The 23129-nt window shown below is 40.9% G+C and overlaps 1 protein-coding gene across 2 annotated transcripts in view; it reads right to left on the reverse strand.

Annotated features, from left to right (window-relative positions):
* Positions 1–23129, reverse strand: part of whrna (whirlin a) — a 274824-nt gene that overhangs the window by 22278 nt on the left and 229417 nt on the right. For both annotated transcript variants that reach the window (XM_022676495.2, XM_022676494.2), the window contains exon 7: positions 19884–20102. In XM_022676495.2, coding sequence (XP_022532216.2) covers positions 19884–20102 — 219 coding nt within the window. The remainder of the gene's footprint in view (positions 1–19883; positions 20103–23129) is intronic.

Raw genomic sequence — 23129 nt, forward strand, 5'->3', positions numbered from 1 at the left:
AACATATTCACACACATGCACACACATAACTAAGCCTTCCCGATATTTTCCCCTTCCTGATATTTTACATATTTAAGTTTAGTTTTATTTATTAAAGGAAAAAAAATATCCAAACGAGTCTAGCCCTGTGTGAAAAAGTGTTTGGCCCCTAAGCCTAATAACTTGGTTGTGCCACCCTGAGCATCAACAACTGCAATAAAGCTTTAATGATAACTGGCAATGAGTCTTTTACATCTCTGTGGAGGAATTTTGGTCCACTCTTCTTTACAGAATTGTTTTAATTCAGACACATTGGAGGGTTTTCCAGCATGAACGTCATGTTTAAGATCCTGTCATAACATCTTAAACAGACATTGGCTAGGCCACTCTAAAACCTTCATTTAGTTTTTTTACCCACTCAGAGGTGAACTTGTTCGTGTGCTTGATGCCATAAACAGATGGCCGGATATTCTCTATTAGGATTGTCAGGTAAACAGCAGAATTCCTGGTTTTAAGTTGTCCAGGCCCTGAAGCAGTAAACCAGCCCCAGACCATCACACCACCACCCCCATGTTTTACGTTCAGTATGATGTTCTATTTCAGAAATTATGTGTTAGATTTACACCAGATGTAACGGGACACACACCTTCCAAAACGTTCCACTTTTGTCACATCAGTCCAAAGAATATTTACCCAAATTCCTAAGAATAATCAAGATGTTAGTTGGTGAATATGATATGGGCTGTTGTGCTCTTTTTGGTCAGCAGTGTTTTTTTTTACTTGGAACTCTACCATGGAGACCATTTTCAACCAGTCACTTTCTTATTATTGAATCATTAACACTGACCTTATCTGAGGCAAGTGAGATTTGCAGTTCTTTAGATGTTTGTTGTTTTGGGTTATTTTGTGACCTCCTGGATGAGTTGTTCATGCCCTTTTGGAGTAATTTCAGTAGGCAGGTCACTCCTGGGAATGTTCACCAGCTTCCAATGTTTTCTCTTTTTGTGAATAATAGCTCTCAGTAGACTTAGAAATGACTTTTGTACTTAAGCAAATTCTTGATTCTACAGTTCTGGTAGTAATCAGGCCAGTTTGTGGTCGGTAGTAAAATTTAACCCAGCTTTCCAAAAAGTGTGATTAATGACAGTTAATTTATGAGGGGTTAACACTTTTTTCACAAAGGGCTGGATTGGTTTGGATAGTTTTTTTTCCCTTAATAAATGAAATGGTTGTGGTGTCCAACCAAGTAAGGGTAAAAAGTGCAGTGTCTGATCACATAAGGTTACAGAGTGGGGTGTCTGACTACATAAAGATACAGAGCGGGGTGTCTGATCAAGTAAAGTTACAGGGCGGAGTCTCCAATCATATGAAGGGGTGATCACAAAGTTTCAAAGCATGGTGTCCAACTACGAAACGTTAGAGAGAGGGGTGTCCATGCAAATAAAATTGCAGAGCAAGGTGTCCGATCCAATTAAGTTACAAAGCAGAGTGTCCTACTATGTAAAGTAACACAGCGGGGTGTCTGACTACGTACAATTATAGAGAGGAGTGTCTGACTACATAAAGTTACAGAGAGGGGTGTCTGAATAATTAACTTTACAGAGCACAAGCAATTTGTCTGAGCACGTAAAGTTACACAGCAGGATGTACAAATACGTAAAGCTACAGAGCGAACTGTCCAATCACATACAATTACAGAGCAGGCTGTACAGTCAAGTAAAGATACAGATCGGTGTGGCCGACTATGTAAAGTTGCAGAGTGGAATGTAAGCTGCAAAAAAAAAAAAAGGGTTTAGAATGTGATGCCATTAAAAAAGCTACTGTAGGTTCAAAGTGCAGATGTCTCAATGCATTTGTCCACACAGTGTATTTCAGTCTCTTTCCAGTTCTCAATACACACACAGTAAAAAGTGCTAATTAAGCTGTGTGTGTGTGTGAGTGTGTGTATGTGTGTGTGCATGTGCTTTGAATGGTCGGGAGGTTTTGTGGTTTGCTCTTCATAGCCTGGTGGGTTCAGTCCTGCACTGCTCCTCATTAAAGCTCCCCTAGCAAAACAAAAGCCTCATCAATTAAGACTAATCGCTTGCTCACTGCAAGCACAGGAAGCACTTATGTCTAATTCATTTGCGGTCAGATTCACAGACCTGCGTGTGTAGGGGTAGTGTAGTGTGTAGTGTCTGTTTGCTTGTTTTTATAGCTCCTTGGGAATATTTAAATTAAAAACAGTCATACAGATGACACTGAGTGCTAAAAGTGACCCAAAACTACACTGCAAACCTTGAATCTGCACTATAGACTCCTTTATACTGTAATGCTGTAATGTACTGTATGTAGTGCTAATTTGTTTGACAAAAACTGTGCTGGAAAATACTGGAGTAATATCACATTCTTAATCCTTAAGGCTACAACAGTTTCAATTCTTCTGGGAAGGCTTTCCACAAGGTTTAGGAGTGTATTTACTGGATTGCCAGATGGAAAAGTGTGATTACTCACTCAAGAGAACACATTTCTACTGCTCTAGTGTCCAGCGTGCTTTACACTATTGGATCTGATTCTTTGCATTGTGTTTGGTGATGTAAGGCCTAGATAGAGGTACTCGGCCATGGAAACACATTCCATAAAGCTCTTTACACTCTACTGTTCTTGAGCTAATCTCAAGGCTACATAAAGTGTGGAGGTCTGTATTGATTGACTCTGCAGAAAGTTGGCAACTTCAGCTGGAATATCACTTTGTGGCTGAGGTGCTGTTGTTCTCAATCTCCTCCACTTTGTTATAATAACACAGTAACACTAACATAACACTGACAGTTGACTTGTGCTGAATATTTAGTAGTGATGAAAGGCACAGTGAGGTAGCACCCTATCACGATAGCACACTGGAGTTCACTGAGCTCCTGAGAGCGACCCATTCTTTCAATAATGTTTGTAGAGGCAGTCTGTATGCCTAAGTGCTTGGTTTTATACATTTTTAAGTATTTTGATCACCTGAATTCAATGATTTAGGTGGGATAAGTGGATAAGTGAATATACAGGGATTAGACAATGAAACTGAAACACCTGTCATTTTAGTGTGTGAGGTTTCATGGCTAAATTGGAGCAGCCTGGTGTTCAATCATCATTAATTGCACATTGCACCAGTAAGAGCAGAGTGTGAAGGTTCAATTAGCAGGGTAAGAGCACAGTTTTGCTCAAAATATTGCAATGCACACAACATTATGGGTGACATACCAGAGTTCAAAAGAAGACAAATTGTTGGTGCACGTCTTGCTGGAGCATCTATGACCAAGACAGCAAGTCTTTGTGATGTATCAAGAGCCACGGTATCCAAGGTAATGTCAGCATACCACCAAGTAGGACGAAACACATCCAACAGGATTAACTGTGGACGCTGTAAGAGGAAGCTGTCTGAAAGGGATGTCCGGGTGCTAACCCGGATTGTATCCAAAAAACATAAAACCACGGCTGCCCAAATCACGGCAGAATTCAATGTGCACCTCAACTCTCCTTTTCCCATGAGAACTGTCCATTGGGACAATAAATTATTAAGGTCTAAAAGCAGGTGTTTTAGTTCAATTGTCTAACCCCTGTATATACTCAACATAATTAGCATATTTTTTATAGAACTGCCAATACTGACAGCATAACATTGGGCCAGTATAAGAGTAAACTCTGCAAAGAGCAAACTCTGTAGCTACAAGCCAACATACTGAAAAATAGGAATAGAAACACAGAATAAAAGTAACTTGCTTATACAGCCTTCAACACTGAGGCCAAGCAATCAACACATATATTATAACACTGTATGCCTAGGATGGTAAATAATAAAATAAATATATATATATATTGTGGTTGGTTCCTGGGGTTAGGGGTGTAACCACTGTGACCCGGTAGTAGGAAGTACAGTTCTACTATTACGACTCCGGAAGCAAATTTAGTTAGTTGAATTATTTAATGTTTGAACAAAATATTTGTAGGCGAAACAAGTACACGTATATGTTCGTGAAAGTCGTATAGAAACGATTTCATGTATTAGAGTCTTTGGCGTAGGCCCGTCATCGGCCCAGGGCTTGATACATCTGGGCTCTGCAGATCCTGTCGTACACTGAAGACAGGGCGGAGCCAACCCCCGGGCAACCAAACGGGACCAACCTGGAGGCGGCGGGGAGGGAGGAGGGGAAGAGCGACCAACAGCGTCTGAAATGCAGCAAGGTACTGAATGAGTGATCGTTATTTAAAGCAGAAGAGAAAATCTGATTGGATAGGTAATTAGGTGACGTAGCATTGGAGTCTATAGTAGAACTTACGCTGCGCTTTCATTTCTACTATTACGACTCCGGAAGCAAATTTAGTTAGTTGAATTATTTAATGTTTGAACAAAATATTTGTAGGCGAAACAAGTACACGTATATGTTCGTGAAAGTCGTATAGAAACGATTTCATGTATTAGAGTCTTTGGCGTAGGCCCGTCATCGGCCCAGGGCTTGATACATCTGGGCTCTGCAGATCCTGTCGTACACTGAAGACAGGGCGGAGCCAACCCCAAAAGTATAAATTATAAATATACCCACCGCAGATCTTTACCTGGTTTCTACTTCCTGTAATAGACAAAAAAAATGTTTAATTAATAATAGCATAATACAATGTTACGATTTTATGTTGCACCGAGATTGTGGACAGTGGTGTGTTTTATTTATACCATGAATATCCCCATGCATGAGTGAGTTTATTTATCATTTAACTTGTGAATTGCGTAATGTGAGCACATGCTGGATGCATCTAAATGTGGGTGTTCTGTGCAATAACAAGCAGAGTTAACATGAGTGTAGTGCCCAGTGATGCGCTTGATCGCGCCAACTTTCCATGCTGTTAGTATGGGCCGATGCCCTCGTTCATACATGCGCTTGCTGCGAGCCTTGAGCGGGGAGCGCCCCCGAAGCGCAAGGGCGCGAGCCCTCTTCCATACTCTAGATACTAGCTCGAGCGGGGTGCGCCCCCGAGGGCGTGAGCCCTTATAATTCATTCATTTCATCTTTCGTTATTCTTTTATGCGTAGAGGACGTCCCCAAAAGACATACGGTAGCATGCCTTCTTTCAGTCTTTCGTTCATTCATTGTATTCATCCGATCATACGCGGGGAATGCCACAAATATGTAGGCTGCGTGCCTACCTCATTCTTTTATTTATTTCGTTCATTTGTTCATTCTGTATTCATCGATCATAATATTACCTTGCATTAAATTACGTTTAGCCGACTTTTTGTCTGAAGCGACTAAGATACAGCACAAATATGTTATAAGATAAATACAGAAATAGTAGAAGGAAAACATTACACAATAGGGCCTAAAGGAGGTCAGAGGGAAACAACGGGATAGAGGAGCGAAGGAGGAGAGAAGGAAAATGAGGTTAGAAAGAAAGAGAAGAGGTTATGCGAGGGGTGCGCCCTCGAGCAGTCGAGCCACGGGCTCTACATTCATACACTTGGGCGTCGAGCCCGAAAAGCATGCATTGCTGTTAGTGAGGGCCAAGGGCCAAAACATGCATCTAGGTTGGGCGTTGAGCCCTCATGCGCGGGGACCGCCCCCAAAGCATGCGTTGCTGTTAGTAACGGGCTGCGCGCCCTGTAAAACGCTGAGCGCGGGGTTCGACCCCTGAAAAAACATGCTGTTAGTAACATGCAATAATCCTCATGTCATGTCGTCTGGGCTGTGAGCCCAAGATAAAGAGGAGATTGTCTCCTGGCATGTGTTGATGTAAATGACCACGGGCCATAATGCATTAAGCTATAGGTATAGACATGTGATAATCAGCAGTGTTGGGAGAGTATCACAGATCGTTTTAATACTGGTTAATACTGTTAGTGAAGCATTGAAACAAAAGCAAATGTTGATGTATAATAGATCATTTAAATCGCCGGATTGATGCACAAATTAACATACTCTAAAGTATGTAGTACTTCCACCGCCTCCAGTGTTTGCTTATAAATAATACTTACTTAGACAGTGTTGAATGAGCTTGCTGAGCGTTCAGCAGTAGGTCCAGTTCTGGTCTAAGTGTGTGACAGGTGTGCTGAAATTACCCGTCTTCTTCAAGTAGCCAATGGTGACGTCAGCTTCGCTGAGGATGTGGCTGCGTCGTTCCTAAAGAGAGCGACCAGCGTAGCAGGATGGAGATGGTCAGCGTTTCCTAATTGACATTTGACAGGTGAAATCTGACCACTGTTTCGCCATAGGGTAGCTATTAGGTGAAACCAAACAGAGGCGCATAAAGTTTAGAAGAGCGTGAAAGCAGATAGCTGCCCCAGAAGTGAAGACAGAAATAGAAGTGCACTTTTAGTATTTTAATTGTAAAACAGGGCCCTGTTATCTGCAACAGAATGTTTCGCGCAAACAGAAATGAAGGAAGGAGTAGAGCTTAAATCAGACAGCGTGAGGCATTGAACTGATCAAATAAATATTGTCGGCGCGCGCTCGTGAATTGCCTGTGCGCTTAAATCCATAAAAGCTGCCGTATGCAGTGGAAACATAGGGAGAATATATAAGACTTGTAAATTAGATTTATTTCTGTAAATGGCAAGCTATATTAAATTGAGGAAGAGGATTTTTGCAATGCCTTTGAGGAGTAAGCATATAGCTGGATTAGAAAACGAACTCGGATAATCTGACTATTACGACGTTCCTTATTAATTGGCATCAATAATTTCGTAGAGAGAAAGTTTGTTACCAATTATGAAATTAATTTATAATTACTGAGTCCCAGGTAATTAAATTGAGCAATGACATAATCGGAGTGCAGAAAGAACAACTTAAATGAGGATCGTGATCACAGCTTCGCGGTCACAACGTATTTTATTAATAATTTCAGAAAAATAAAAGTAATGAAACGCACGCGATCACCACCGATCATTTCGTACAGAACTGAGAGGCAGATCCAGGGGCGAGGGTCAAAATTAATAGCCAACAGTCGGCAAACTATCGCCCTTGGAAATAAATACCCAAAACCGACAAACAGAGCGGCGCTCGCACCGAGCGCAGCCGAAGAAACGGCGCCGAGGAGAACAATGAGAAATACCGGACCACAACCAAGAAAGCGAGACTAGAAAAGCCACGAACGACACAGCAAACAGAGAACACACGAAAAGCGCCCAAGCGAAATCGCGAACCCAGAGACAGATAAAGATACAGATACATAGATATGAAATAGCCCTAAGGAAATGTAGACATCCAGCAGCAACAGCACGATTCATAAGAAATAAAGAACAGTAAGAATAAAGAAACACACTATATACGGATCAAAACACAGAAGAACAGAAAAGATAAGAAGATTAAATAGAAAAGAAAAGGTAAGAAGTAGATAAGCCGGGAAGCAGGTCAGCAGCAAACAGTTGTAAAACGCAGAGGAAGACATATTCCTTTAAACTAAGCTTTAACAACTAATCCATTTTACAGGTACAATAATTCGTAAGAGTATCAGCAGTACCATTATTATGATTATCATTATGTATGGTTTATATAAATAAATATACCAATAAATAATATACTACAGTTGGACAATTCATTGTACATCAGTTCGTATTCTAGCATTATGTCTAATTAGTACTAGCACCACTAGCTTTATTATGAACCATTACATATTTATTTTTCGTGCTTATTCCATGTACAGCACACGATGAGCTGCATTGAAACGTATGAAGGTGCTACAAAATAAAGAGTAACATCGGCAACATTATTATCAATATCACTATTATTAGTACTAATATTACTACCATTACCACCATTAGTACTATCAATATTATTACCATTATGAATACCGTAAACTAGGCAGAGCAGTAGATGTTGCCAACTGCCATCAATAATTTACGGAGCAAAGTGCAAGGAGCAATGACATGGAACGCAAGAGACTGAAAGCACTGAGAAACACAAACATGCACATGATACAAAATATGACGAAGAAGCGAATACGTGAAAACCCAATCATGAGCAACTGCACGAGACAGTAAGGGAGGCGAGGTCGGGGAAGAGACGACGGAAGAAGGAAGCAGTGGGCGGTAGAATGTTAGAATGTAGTCAAAAGTCCGGAAAATCAACAGAACAGCGAACAGAAGACAGAACAGAAAAAAGAAAAAGAAAAGAGGTAGAAGAGCGGCCAGCCATAAGGTCAATAGACCGCGAAGAGGACCATCCACGCGCCGGGGGCAAACGGGCTTCGGAAGGAAGGCAAAAGAAGAACCTTACCTTGTAGGATGACAGCACGCAAGCGCGGGGAAAACCATAGCAGCATCAGCAGAAACAAACGGCCTACCAAAAGCCGGGCCAGGCACGGCAGTAGCTAAACAGGAGGAGGAAGAGGCCAAGCAGCAGAGGACCCAGGCAGAAACACACGCGGCAGCGCAGCAGCAGATCCAGCAGAAGCGCCAGGTAGGGCAGTAGCAGCAGCAGAGCAGGCAGAAGCGCCAGGAAGGGCAGTAGCAGCAGCAGCAGCAGATCCGGCAGAAGCTCCAGGTAGGGCAGTAGCAGCAGCAGCAGCAGATCCGGCAGAAGCTCCAGGTAGGGCAGTAGCAGCAGCAGCAGCAGCAGATCCGATAGAAGCGCACCAGCAGCGCAGTAGCAGCAGCAGCAGATCCGACAGAAGCGCACCAGCAGCGCAGAAGCGGCGAACGAACCAGGAGCGCGCTAGGCAGCACAGCAACATTAGAAGATCCAGGCAGGAGCGCGCCAGTCAGCTCAGCAAAAGTCAAAGTTCCAGGGAGAGCGCGCCAGAGGAGAAAGATACGGGCAGGTCCGCGCCAGCCGCAGCAGCAGCAGAGGCCAGGGGAGGCGGAGCGAAGGCAGAGGGGCCGGGTGAACCGGTGCTCAGTTACAACTTGCCACCCTATCGAACCGCGCTATTCTAGTACACAAATAAAGTAAAAACGCTAGAAAAAGCCCCATATTCAAACATGCTTCAGCAGGAATACAATAAAGCCGAAACAAAATATCGGAGGACAGTTAAGAGTAAGGAGGGGAGACCACAACTTAACAGAAAACCACGAAATAAGAAAACAAACAAAGGCCCCGCGCATGGGCACTGGCGTCGAGAAGCACATCACGACGGGTTGCACAATACGACAGAACACTGCGTTACAGGGAGAGGCAACCCGGAAGCAGATCCACAGCGCTCTTCGACAGCGACCAAACCAGAGTCCGAACTCCACGCCGAGACAGCGACCGCCTGAAGGACCGGGACAGCCGGGGCTTATCTCCGACAGTGGGCTGGGGCGGCGGCGGGACAGAGCAGGAGGGGGTAGAGTAGCGGGCCGCCAGCCAACGGCGCGGCGCGTGGCAAGCAGATTGCGTCGTCCGTGCACAGCCGACCGGACGTGGGGAGCAGCAGCCGCCAGTAGGAGCGGGAGGCGTCCGACGACAAAGCGGCCAGCAGTAGGAGGTTAGCAACAGGAGGCCAACACGAGACGCCGGTCGGACACACTAGAAGCGAGAACGGGACATAAGCGAGAGAACTGCGGACAACGTCAGGAAGAGCGACCAACAGCGTCTGAAATGCAGCAAGGTACTGAATGAGTGATCGTTATTTAAAGCAGAAGAGAAAATCTGATTGGATAGGTAATTAGGTGACGTAGCATTGGAGTCTATAGTAGAACTTACGCTGCGCTTTCATAGACACAAACACGGGGAGTAAATGAATTCAAATCAAAACATAACTTGGCCCAATGGGGCTCTAGAGTCTAAAGAGATTACTTAGTGATTAGTTTTAACGGTCCGTGCGGCCTCAGCCCTCACCAGAGAAGTCCGCCCGAGTGAGGCAGAGTTTTTATACCTGTCCCAGCTGGCTGCTTAATCAGTCCTGATGCAGACCAGCTGGGACAGATAGGGCTGTATTTTTCAGTGTGGGGCAGACCCACGGCTCCCCCGCCTCCTCAAGCCACAATATATATATATATATATATATTTTTTTTTTTGGAAAGTCAGCATTAAATATAGTTTCTCTTTGTCTCTGGAAATAAGAATCAGAAAGTCTCAGCAAAGTACTCAAATTGCAGTGCTCTCTTGAATTCCTAAAGCTGAGCAGAAGACCTTTTCAACAGCAGCAGTGATGAACAGTCAGCGCGGGTGGTCATTAAAAGACGTGGTACAGCAGAAAGCAGTTAGTTACAGTGTGTGAGAGGAAGCTACACTTCAGTGCTGCTGTTTGAGAGAGAGAGAGAGCGGATGCCTGCAGACAAATACCCGTCGCATCAGATATCACAGCTGCAGAATTTCTCTAAAAATAAATAAATAATAAAACGCTGATAGAGGGTCACAGACACCCTTCTGGCGTCACAAATTGATGATACTCATTTTGAATCATTTTATGAGGATGGAGGAGGCTGTCTCTCTCTGTGTATAGGCCTAAAATGTATTAGCCAGCATGGCAAATTCCCAGAGAAGAAAAAACAACCGCCAACATCAAAGCTGTACTAAACCAATACACTCTCACATGCCAAAAGTCATGGGATAGCAGTGAAGCAATGAAGTGTTACCTTAGGGGCTCTGGGAAGGCTTATACCTGTATACGTTCTGATGAGTTATCTCATGAGTATGTCCTGATAGTGGGTGCCAGATGGATGAAACATTCCCCTTCCAAAGTTGTGCGGACATTTATCATTCCTTAATCCACAGTGTCACGTATATACTGGGAACATGTCATTAAGATGTACAGATTAGGATGGTAATGATTGTGAGCAAGGTCTGGCTGGAATTGTGCAAACAGATAAATTTGGAAGAAACCACATCCACTTTAAATTTAGGACACCACACACACATTAAAACACATTAAAAGGGCATTAAAACTCTTGAGAAGATCAGCACAGCTGTTAACTGAAAGCCATCCCAGATGAATCAACCTCATAAAGCTGACTGAGAAAATTTAAGCAAAAGGAGCTTCTTTGAAGAATCTAAAATAAAAAACAATTTTTTTTTTAACATTTGTTAAAAATTCTGTTTTTTTATTGTCTTTATAGTTTGAATTACTTTAGTATTAGTCTGCAATGCAGAACATTTCAAAAATAATGAAAAACCACTCAGTTCTAGATGTGTCCATACTTAAGCTCAAAGATTTCAGCTGGCAGTTTCCACTGTGAGGAACATAGTGAGAAAGACCACAGGCACAGTTCTAGTTAAGGCCTGTAGTGACAGGCCAAGAAAAATCAGATAAGCAGAGGAGAAGGATGGTAAGAATAGTCATAGTCAACCTACAGACCAACTCCAAAGATGGAGTCACTGTGCATCGTTCAATTATTCAGCGCACTTTACACAAGGAGAGGCTGTATGGGAGAGTAATTAATGCAGAAGAAGCCTTTTCTGTGCACACGCCACAAACAGAGTCGCTTGAGGTATGCTAAAGCTAAAGCACATTTAGAAAAGCCAGCTTCATTTAGGAATAAGGTTCTGTGAACTGATGAAACTAAAACTGAATTATTTTGAGGGTGATTTGCATGGCGGAAAAAGAACACAGCATTCCAAGACAAACACTTTACTGCTCCCCACAGTAAAATTTGGTGGTGGTTCCATCATGCTGTGGGGCTGTGTGATCAGTGCAGACCTAAATAATATTGAAAATCTGTGGTGTGATTTAAAGCTGTGCTGTTGATGCTCGGAAACCATCAAATCTGACTGAACTGGAGATGTTTTGCAAAGAAGAATGATCCAAAATACCTTCAACCAGAAGCCAAACTCTCACTAGAAGCTATAGGAAGAGTTTAGAGGCTGTTATTCCTGCAAAAGGAGAATCTACTAAATATTATTATAATTTTTCTGTTGAAGTGCCCAAATTTATACACCTGCCTAATTTTGTAAAAATTGTAAAATATTAATTTCACTTCTCAAATATTACTGTGTGTCACGTCTGGTGCTGTTAGCTCCTCTGTCCCTTCCACACCCAGCTCTAATGGAGGTTCTCAGGTCAACAACTACATTACCCAGAATGCACCACCCGCTGACATCATGCACTCACCTGATCACGTGACACCTCACCTGCTTCCTCCAGGAAGTCCCGAATACTGATTACTGGCACTATATAAGAGCAACCCACACAAACACCCACGCCGCGTATTGTAGGTTCTCCTCATTACAAAGCGTTACTTTATCTCTTGTCTTCAGTTTATCTTGTGTATGACCTTGCCTTTGTTTTCTCGATGCTGATTTTTGCCTTTGCCTCTGATATTGGATTGCTTGTGTATTACCCGGACTGTGTTTTCTCTACTGCCTCTTGGATTACCTCTGACATTGGATCTCTCGTGTATGAACTCTGGACTGTCTCTCGTTTATGGTATGGTTTTGTCTACATTGCTCTGGTTATCGGTGATTACCCATTTTTCTGTATTGACTACATCCTATATCTGTTTATTTTATAATAAACACATTGTTCTATCAGTATCTGCACGTGTCTGCAATTCTGTGCTCACCATGACACTGTGTCCTTCTGCTATATGATATATTTAACTTAATGTGCTGATACCAACAACCAATGATTTGTAAAGTCATAAAAATCATGAGTGATAGACTGTAGAGCTGCATCTATAGAAAAGAGCTGCATCTATAGAAAAGGAAATTACCCAGGACCCTGTTTGAATGTATTAGTTTAATGTGTAGATAAGTGGGTGTGTTTCTGTACATAAGAATTAGACCTTTAAACTCATGTTTTTAAATCCTCCTCACCTCCCAACCATCCATTCATTCTTCAGTTCATCCACCCATTTTTTCCATTCCTGCTCTCCTCTAACTCCTGGTGCTCCTCCCTCTGAGCCTGAAGTCTGAAGTCTGAATCAGAGAGTCAGCTCGAGTCTTCCACCTGCCCCCAATCCCCCGCTGAGCTTCAGTGGAGCGGAGAGCTGGAGTCCTCCCTCAGAACTCTTCCTTTAGTCAGCTCGTCTTATCGGCAGCTACAGAGCCACGTTCAGGGCCCACGGAGCCGAGAGAGCAGTGCCAGTACGAGGCCCGTGTGTAAGTCCCAGAGAAAACGGATCATCAGCAGGGCTCAGCTGCCCTGCACTGCCAAGGCTGCTGTTCACTGCTGCTAATGCTGTTTAGACTGGCAGCTTCCACAGCAGCCAGACTCCACTCCAGTACTCAGGGGGGGTCAGACTATTGGAGGGAACACTTTTAAAAAAACATTTTCAAACTAGACAAAATCTATAAAAATAAAGATATCAGTGCTTATAGTAAGAAAAAAAACTGCCAGTGGGGTAAGCTAATGTGTACTGTACAAATATGCTCACCACCATTTGTAGGGAACACCCTCTTCTAATTGAATGTGTTTTCTTTCTTTCTTTTAAGATTTTTTACATTGTAAATTTAATACTGAAGACAACAAAGCTAGATTCTTCTAAGTACCATATTTATCTCTAAGGACAGATCTGCACACTCTTGGTATTTTAATCTCAATGTCTTCATGAGGGAGAGTCACCTGGAATAGTTTTCTTAGCATCTTGAAGGAGTTCCTGGACATGTGAAGCTTCAGCTCATCCCAAATCACCATCTCAGTTGATCTCAATTGATTGTTTACTACATAATTTACTACATAATGTGTGCCCCTTAATTGTTTTCATATCTTTAATAATAATCTATAATGTAGAAAATACATTAAATAAAAGAAATAAAGAAAAACACTGAATGAGAAAAGGTGGCCTGACTCTGCTGATCATGTGAAACTCCCCCTCCCACTCCCCCAGTTACCCCCATCTGGCCTGTCTAGTATACATAACCCCCAGTTTGCTCTGTTTTTGTTTCCAACTATCAATTTTTGCCCTGCCCTATCTAGTTTCTAGTTTCTGCTGCTGATCCATTTTTGTATTTTTGACCAAACTTTTGTCTTTGCCCTTTCTTTGCTAGATTTATTGTGTTTGACCCTGTTTTTGCCTGACTACGCTCTGGTATGTTGTTAATATTTGCTGCCTTACTGTTACTGATCCTGCCTGTCCTATACTACTCCTGTAAGCCTAGCAACCTTTGTGAATGAACTGTGTGTTTTGTATCCGTGAGTGACTGTTGTGTGTCTGGCCAGCGTGACAAAGAAATCACATAACATAACCCAGAATCGGATTCATCCGCTCTGAAAGGAGACCGCATCACTCCCGCCCAGTATAAAATGATTTTTCTGCATGCTCGGTGCAATTACCCATTTTCATCCTAAATCCTAAATTTACAGAAATCAGCTTTAAGATGAAAAATAGATAAATAGTGAAAAAAATGTTTTCTGGAACCAAAGGTACAGTAGTCTGTTAATGACCCATTGAACAGATAGAGAACTGCAGAGTCAACATAAAACAATATACTGTAAACGCATCTCCTTTCCCTGTATCTTTCATTCATGAAATACACATCTGCGTATTAAAGTCACTGAGATTTGGTACATGGGATCCTGCCATGTCTTCCTTTTTTCCACCCAATTTTATCTCCAGTTTAGTCATTTCCAATTCCCATCCACAAGCGAGAACTCCCCGTGCTGCTGTGCTGCCAGTGCTGGAAGGCTGAACGCATGGCAGGCATGTGCTGTCTCTGAGATACATGATTCCAGCCAGCTGAATCTTTCTGAACTGGCACGAAAACAACGCCCCTGGACGTGATGTGAGAGGAGAATCAGAGAGAGCAAATCCAATCATACTCTCTGGGGACTCCCAGCCACACAGTGCTTAGACATTTACTAAAGCATCTAGCAACAGGTGCCCAGTAGTGAATTTTCCCCTTAAGATTGCCCTTAACAATCCCATAAAAATAAATATGCCCCCTTAAGCATAGAATTTCCCTTCAGTTATTTTTTAAGTGTTGCAAAAAATCCATTAACAATCCATTCCCTTAGAATTACTTAAGGGACCCAAAACCTCACCTTAACTAATAAAAAGCAAATTTAAAAGTTCAGAAACAGGAATAAACTAAATGTAAAATAAGAGCAAACACCATTGTTTACTCATGCACATTGATTGTTATTTGATACCGTATTTTTTGCTCTATAAGGAGCACCGGATTATGAGGTGCACTATTAATAAACGTCTTTTTTCTGGTCTATTTTTATACGCAAGGCACACCGGATTATAAGGAACATTATCAAAATGATGGGGTGTCACCATGTTCTCCTAATTCAGCAGTACAGCACCTGTAAAGCTAAGCTAAGATAAATAAAATGTATTTTCTTTTTAAGTCAAATGAGCTGTTTATTTGGATGAGTAAAGCACATTTTTTTTACAGTAATCTTAGATTTCTAGATTTCCTCCCACGTAGCTTGCTTTTACAAGGCGTGTAATAATATTCACCTCTGAATGGTGAAAGAGCTAGTGCTTAGCGCAGTTAGTGGCTAATGCTAATCCTGCTCCAGTCTCAGTGATGGAGAACTAAACTGAAACTACTGTATAACTCTGTATTTCAAGAGAGTGACTTTACTGCTCCTTACAACCTGACTGGTAAAATTCATACATAAAATGCATCAGATTATAAGGCGCACTGTTGATTTTGACTTTAAGAGCACCTTATAGTTAAAAAAATAGAATAATTATTTGTACACAGTAACAGAAGAAATGTTCGGCACAAACTAAGCACAGCACTACAGCATAAGAACCTTATACTAATTGTGGTATGGATGTGGACCAGGCAAGCACTACATCAAAGATCCATATTCCTTGTTATATCAGAGGGTATTTTGTGAAAATGTAAGATCATCTGTCCAAAAACTGAAGCTGAAGCAGACTATTCAACACGACTATGAACATTCCAGTAAATCCTCTAATCACTTCACCTGATCAAATACAAATTAAGTTAAAACTTTTATTTCATGTGTTTGTTGTGTTTTCTGGTAAATTAAACCTACCATAAAATTATAGACTGTTCATATCTTTGTAAGGAGTAAATCTACTGAAATCAGCAGGGGATCAAATAATCCTTTTCCCACAATATATTAAATATGATAATAATAATAATAATAATAATAATAATAATAATATAATGTAGCAAAAATCTACCAATATACTAAAGTGCAGCCTATTTATTACATGTATATAATCTGCAAACATTCAAAATTAAACAAAAATCCCCTTTAAGCTTTATAGTAAATAGTGAATCAAATACAAACGTGACTGCTTTCAAGACAGAATGCCGCTATTATAATAATATGAAATTACTTTGCCCCTTCCTCTAGTACACATACACACACAGGGCCCTATTTTAGTGATCTATAGGTGAGTCATCAATCGTGCACCGTGCAGCTTGATTTAGGGCGTGTCTGTATGTGTTTTTTTATTGTAAGAACTGTAAAAATATGTCTTGAAATGGAAAGCCAGAAAGTCATGTACTAATTCTCTTTATTAAACATGGGTTTGTTTTAGGCGTGACGTGAAATAAACCAATCAGCGTGTCACTTTTCATTCCCTTTAAGAGTCAGGTGCGCTCTGAATTTGGCAGATTACTCTTTTGTCGGCGCAGCTGCCTGGACACTGGAAACTGACCTGCTCGTTCATGCTGTGAAGGTGCGTGAGCAGATCAATAATCAGAACAGCAATGTTATTTTATTTAGTATTCTGCTTATTGTTAATGTAAAAGTTGGGTTTGTGCTCTGCTGCATGTCTGTGTGTAACGAGTGAGAGTGTTTAAGCATTGAGAATGCGTGGTGCAACTGCATTGTCAAGATAGCAATGAACATCTGACTGGTGACTGTTTCAGGGTTTTAATCAGACAGTAGTGCACACCTAACTTCCAGAACACCATGATTACCATCATAGATATGTTCACAAGCACTGTTGTTAGTTAAACGGCGCAGGCACAAGGCATAAAGGGGTTGTGGAGGGGTGTGAGATAGCAATGAACATTGCAACATGCCTCGCACAGGGTGTAAGATAGGGCCCACAGTGTCTGTACTGTGGACACTTCTAAAAGAGGAAAGGACGCAAAAAACACACAAGTTCCACTGCAGAACCACACTGTGTGAGTGAGTGTGTGTGTGTGTGTGTGAGTGTGTGTGTGTGTGTGTAAGAGAAAAAAGAGAGAAAGAAAGCAACACCACAGCAAACACACAAATATAATGTGTAATATAAAATATAATGTGTATGTATTTTTCTATATGTGTCCTACCTCCATCATATCAATCAACCAGAGCAGTCTCTCCTGATTGGATGAAGAGGGAAATGAAGTGGGTGTTAAACATTGCTTATAAATCTAAGCTCAGGATCTGCAGACTATCAAACTATTTATCCCCCCCCCACCCCACACACACACACATGTCTGAAAGATTAACAAGCTGTTTTCTGAATTATAAGTGTAAACTGAGACAGACCGAGACCATAGGACAGTAAAGTGACTGGACTGAAGCAGGACAGCAGTCAAAACACACACACACACACACACACACACACTATTACACTGAGGTACACTTAAGGCTAAAGGTTTACTGATGACACAGACAGTGCACTGTTAAAAGTTTGATACTGTATCTTTTTGTTATTTCAGCCATTTATCATTTTCTGCAAATAAATGCTCTAAATGACATTTTTTTTTATGGAATATGGGATGTTGTCCATAGTATATAGAATTAAAAAAACAATGTTTATTTTATTCAAACATATACCTAAAAATCAAAAATCAAAAAATCAGAGAAACTGATTTAGAAACTGAAGTGGTCTCTTATTTTTTACACAGCTGTATGTAGGGAACTTGACTTATATTGTGTTAAATAAAAATAAATGGACCAATAAGAATTCTCCACAATTGCCTAAATAAATTAGATTTTATCAGTGAAAGCAGAAATAAAGAAGGTTTACATTTGCTTTAACATATACAGTCATTTGAGTTCATTAAGTAACCCAGCTGTGCACGGGCTGAGCAGACCATAATATGAAGAGTTTATTTATCCTTATATTCACACTGTGTAGCAGCTGTGTGTTCACACACTTGTGATAAATGCTGTGTGTGTATCAGCACTTGCGGACATCCGATTTTCTGGATTTTATTTTTTTGATACTCTCTCTTTCGCTGTTAAAATTAACCTACCCCTAAAATGATAGACTCGTCATGTCTTGTCAGTGGGCAGACTTACAAAATCAGCAAGGGATCAAATAAATATTTCCTTTACTGTATATATGTATTGCAATACAGGCTGTATCAACATCCTCAGGGGCAATAAGTCTGTTCAAAATAAACTAACCAAAGGAAACCCAGCTTCTGTTTTATCCCCACCCACAGTGCCTTAATCATACTGAACCATGGGTTTACACTGAACTTTTGTATATGATTTTTGTATATTGTTACACCTATATAAAACTGTATTTACTGTCTGTGCCATTTTAATGTATTTTTTTTCTTACAATTGCTAAAATCCCTTTTGTTCCTTGTTGTGATCTGTTGTCACATTTTCAAAACTTTTTGTAACAAGCTTACTTTTTTTTAAGAACTAACAAGCTTACCCTCTAACACAGTTCTGGATCTTATTTTATCTTATTTACAGTTGCTTGGAAACAGCATGCCAAAATTAAATACCTCATGTTCCAAACCCTAAATACAGTATCAAACAGCTACTTCTTAAAGATATTAAAACTGACATAGAATTCTGAATGTACAGATTATTGAAATAAAATGTTATGATAAGCCAATCACAGCGGGGTTTGCTCTTATCATTAGACTTAGCCATGGACACATAAAAAAGGGATTATTTGGGCTGAGTGTGGCTAGAGTAATTGATGTTGATCCAGGTTTTTGTGTGGACTTTTGTGTGTCTCAGCAGAGGATACTGACCTGCGCATTCATACTGTGAAGGTATGCAAAGCAGTTAATTTAAGGTAAAAGCAATGTTATTTTATTCTATATTCTGTTTATGGTTGAGTTAAAAGTCAAGTGTGTGTGTGTGTGTGTTTAACGAGCGAGGGTGTACAGACACCTGGGTAGCTGAGATAGGAATAGACCACTGAATTTGTGTCATCATTTTATAGTCTGTGCCATGTTGTTTATGCCGATGAAAAAAAAAATAATGGGCTTTTTAAAAACTGGCCTCTATCACATTCTGTGGTAAATAAATATGTTTAGAACCCTTTACATTTTATTCTGTGTACATTTACCTCCTAAACACCACTGGATCCTCTAAATTACAAGATCGTTTTATAGTCGTAATGAGAAAAATGCTAGCTTTAAGCTAATGCTTAACTGATGTCACAGCACAGCGGCTGGGAACGGCAGCAGACCTGATTCTGCGCAACACCAGTGAACTTTGACCGGATCGGGTTTTGGATTATTATTATTCTTCACAGAGGATCATTAAAGCATTTAAACAGGTGAAAACTCTTTCAGTAATGTTGAGTAGTGCAATGCTGAGCAGTGTAGACTGTGTTAGAGCTTTTACTATTCAGGAGCAGGGCTTTTTTTCCACAGAAACCTGTTATAAAGGCAAATTATAAAATGGCTTTATGTACTAAGACAAGCTAAAAAAAAAAGCTAGCATTTTTCTTATTACGACTCTTAGACGATCTCGTAATTCAGAGGATCCAGTGATATTAAGGATGTAAATGTATACAGAATAAAACGTACAGGGTTCTGAACAGATTTATTTACCACTGAATGTGATAGAGGCGGGTTTTTAAAAAGCCCATTCATTTTCCTCATAGGAAAAAAGCTCTTAGACACGGAAGCCGTACGAGGACAAAAGAATGACGCACAACTTCAGTGGTCTATGGACAATTAGCTGTTGTCTAGGTTAATTTCAGTGAAGGTGTAAAAATAGACTGTTGACGGGGTGTAAGATAGTAATGAGCATCACATTGTGCCTTGCGCAGGGCGTAAGATAGGACCCAAATACTTTTTTAGGGTCTGCAGATACCCTGACACACACACAAACTCTCTCACACACACACACACACACACACACACACACACACACACACTCACACACACACATACTCGTACCCGTGCAGAGCTGAGCGTGGTGTTGGTCATGAAGCTGGCAGAGGAGGCCAGTGTGTCGGGGTAGGACACCATGGAGAAGGAATCTGGGTGAAGTGCCGCCGCTCCCGCCGCTCCCTGCCGAGCCTTCAGCGCCTCAATCTCCCGCCTCAGCACCAGCGCATCAAACCGCTCCAAATCCTGCGCACTCACCAGCCCCCGCACCTCCGACAGCAGCGAGAACTGCAGCCAAAACACACACACACACACCGGTGAGACTCTGCTCGAACTGGCACCACGCAGCAGGGTTTTAATACCAGATGCTTTAATGTCATCTATAAATCTGAGTCTGATATGAGCCGTACTTGGCTATGAGTCAACTCAGCCACTGTTTGCATATGCTGGGATTAAAATTAAGTCTGAAAAGCTTTATTATAAATCTTACTCACTCTGGCAATCAAACTGACGCAGGAGGGGGTGGTTAAAAGGAGGAAGACAGATCACGAGAGAATAGTGGATGATGTTGCCAACACCCTCCAGTTCATCTAGCAGTCATATCAAAATATTACGAAGATATTCTTTCTTGTTTAATTTATTTATCTTAATTTTTTACATCATTGGATGTAAAAAGCCAGCAGTGATTCAGATTGTAGGATCATTTCTGATGAACAGACATGAACAGACCAGGAGAAATGGTACACGACAGATGTGTACCATCGGTTAACATGAGTCTCGCCCTTCGGCCAAAGGAGCCAATCAGCTTGCTGGTTGTATTGAGAGCAGAGGAGAGTCAGGGTGCTAGTGGGAAAGCTTGATATTGATATGGAGATCTGCACAGGCGCAGTTGCCATAAAAATACACACAAGTCAAAAAAAAAAAGTTTCATGTGCATTTTTGAGCCAAATGCTACAAACTTTCTGAATCTGATTTTTTCAGTGATTTAAAAATACAGTGGCGTGAAAAAGTACCTGCCCCTCCTACAGATTTCTTGTGTTTTTGCATTTTTGTCATGCTTACATTTTTCAGATAATCGAACAAACTTTGATGTCAGACAAATATAACTGATGATTTCATTTATTAATGGAAAAAAAACTATCCAAACCAATCTAGCCCTCTTTGGACTGACCTGACAGAGGTGAAACTTTCTAGAAGATGTGTGTTCCGGTTACATCTGGCGTAAAACTAACACATAATTTCAGAAAAAGAATATCATGTGGAACTTAAAACATGGTGGTGGTAGTGTGATGGTCTGGGGCTGCTTTGCTGCTTCAAGGCCTGAATAACTTGCTGTAAAAGATGAAACCAGGAATTCAGCTGTTTACCGGAATAAGAATGTCCAGCCATCAGTGACCTCAAATTTAGGCGTACTTGGGTTCTGCAACAGGACAATGATCCATAGCACAAAAACAAGTCCACCCCTGATAGGTTAAAAAAATAATCTGTAGAGGGGCAAAACCTTTTTCACGTCACTGTATCTATAATGTTTCTATAATGGTAATACAACCTTTGATTTTCAGTGTTTTGGTGTCTCCTCAATTAAACAGATAGCTCACTTGTATGACTGGAAATAACAGCTCGGCTGTGTTTTACTTAGTTGTGAAGTGTATACATCTTTTTGAAAAGGTATAAAAAACATAACGTGCGTAGACACTCCTATATGGACAAAAGTATTGGGACACCTGCTAATTTAAATCAAAGGAGTTTATCCTGCTTTAGTTGTCTCTACTGTCCAGAGAAAACTTTTACTGGATTTTTGGAACATTTATGGATATGAGGATTTGACGGAATTCAGCAGCAAGAGTTAAAGTTAGTGAGGTTAGGTTAATGTTGAGTTATCACCACCCACCTCATTCCCAACTCTCAAACTCATCCATTATTCCAGAGAACACAGTTCCAGTGATCCACAACTCATTCCTGGATATTCCTCATTTCCAGGAATGTCAAACTTGCCCATATTGGACCAGTGTGGCTGCAGGTTTTCATTCCAGCTGAGCAGAAGCTCATGTGATCAGCTATTTAAAGACTGAGCAGCTGATTAAACAGTGGAATCATGTTTAGCCGCTGTTAGTTTAGAACGAAAGCCTGCAGCCACTCCAGCCCAATGTGCACTGCAGTGATTAGACAAGCTTGGACTCTGTTTATAGCTGCTCACTTCACATGACTAGTACCTGGATTGTATCCTGGTAAGATTTAGACACTTACATTTGCTAGTTGTAGTGGGAGGAGCTTTTTTTGTCAATGAAGTATTGGCTGGGTATGTAATGATCTGGGACTCAGCCGAGTTAATGTAATGTATAGTATGTACTATTTCAAAAGAGAAAAAGAGAAAATGCAGAAGTGACAAACTCTTAAACTTTCACCTCAATTTAAAATAAACAACATTTACATTATGGACAAAAGTAATGGAACATCTGCCCTCAATGTTTCTTTTAAAACCAAGGATATTAAAAATAAGTTTTTCTTTTCTTGACTGGGGTAACTGTCTTTATTGTCAAGTGAGGGCTTTCTACCAGTGGTGCGCAGTTAATATAGTGGGAAGCCCTTCTGCAAAATCCCTCCTCACCCGCCGACCTACACATAGATTTATATTAGAACTACATATTCTCTGTCTCGACTTGGTTATATGAGCTTAATGCACATTAACAGCCCAAAAATACAACAGCTACAAACAACAAAATCAATGCTTAATTTTCCTACAAGTACAGCCGGCCAACAAATATCACTCATATGTGTGCCTACAAGATGCCAGGTCAGCCAAAACATTAAGTACACACAAAAACTCACCAGTCAGACGGCATATTATTGTGAATTAGTTTCACATTGAAGTGCAGCCTTTAAAAAGTCTTTTTAATATGATATGTGTACATATTTGTCTCATTTACCGTTGCAATTCCATTATAGTTAGCCAAATATTGAACTAATCCAGCATGAGCTCCATATTACACTAACCAACGCTTCAGCACGGCGCAGAGAAGGGGTTACACAGCCATGGTCCCACCCCCGGAGTGAAAATCATGAATCTGATTGGTTAGATTGTCCTGCGAATATACTCTTCTTAATATCAGGAGAAGGGGCACGCTGTCACGTGGGGGCAGAAGCAGTTTTAAAAACTAGTTTTGATTGGTTAGAACTGCTGTCAGTCAGATAAGAGTCCTGTAGCAACTGAAAAACACAGACTAATGCTTTAAATTAGTGGCTGTTTTTTATTTTAGTTAATTTATAAAATATATGCCTATAGTTTACAATAACTATAATATATGTTTCCTGATT

This window comes from Astyanax mexicanus, chromosome 17 (genome assembly GCF_023375975.1).
Source record: "Astyanax mexicanus isolate ESR-SI-001 chromosome 17, AstMex3_surface, whole genome shotgun sequence".
In the NCBI taxonomy this organism is placed as follows: Eukaryota; Metazoa; Chordata; class Actinopteri; order Characiformes; family Acestrorhamphidae; genus Astyanax; species Astyanax mexicanus.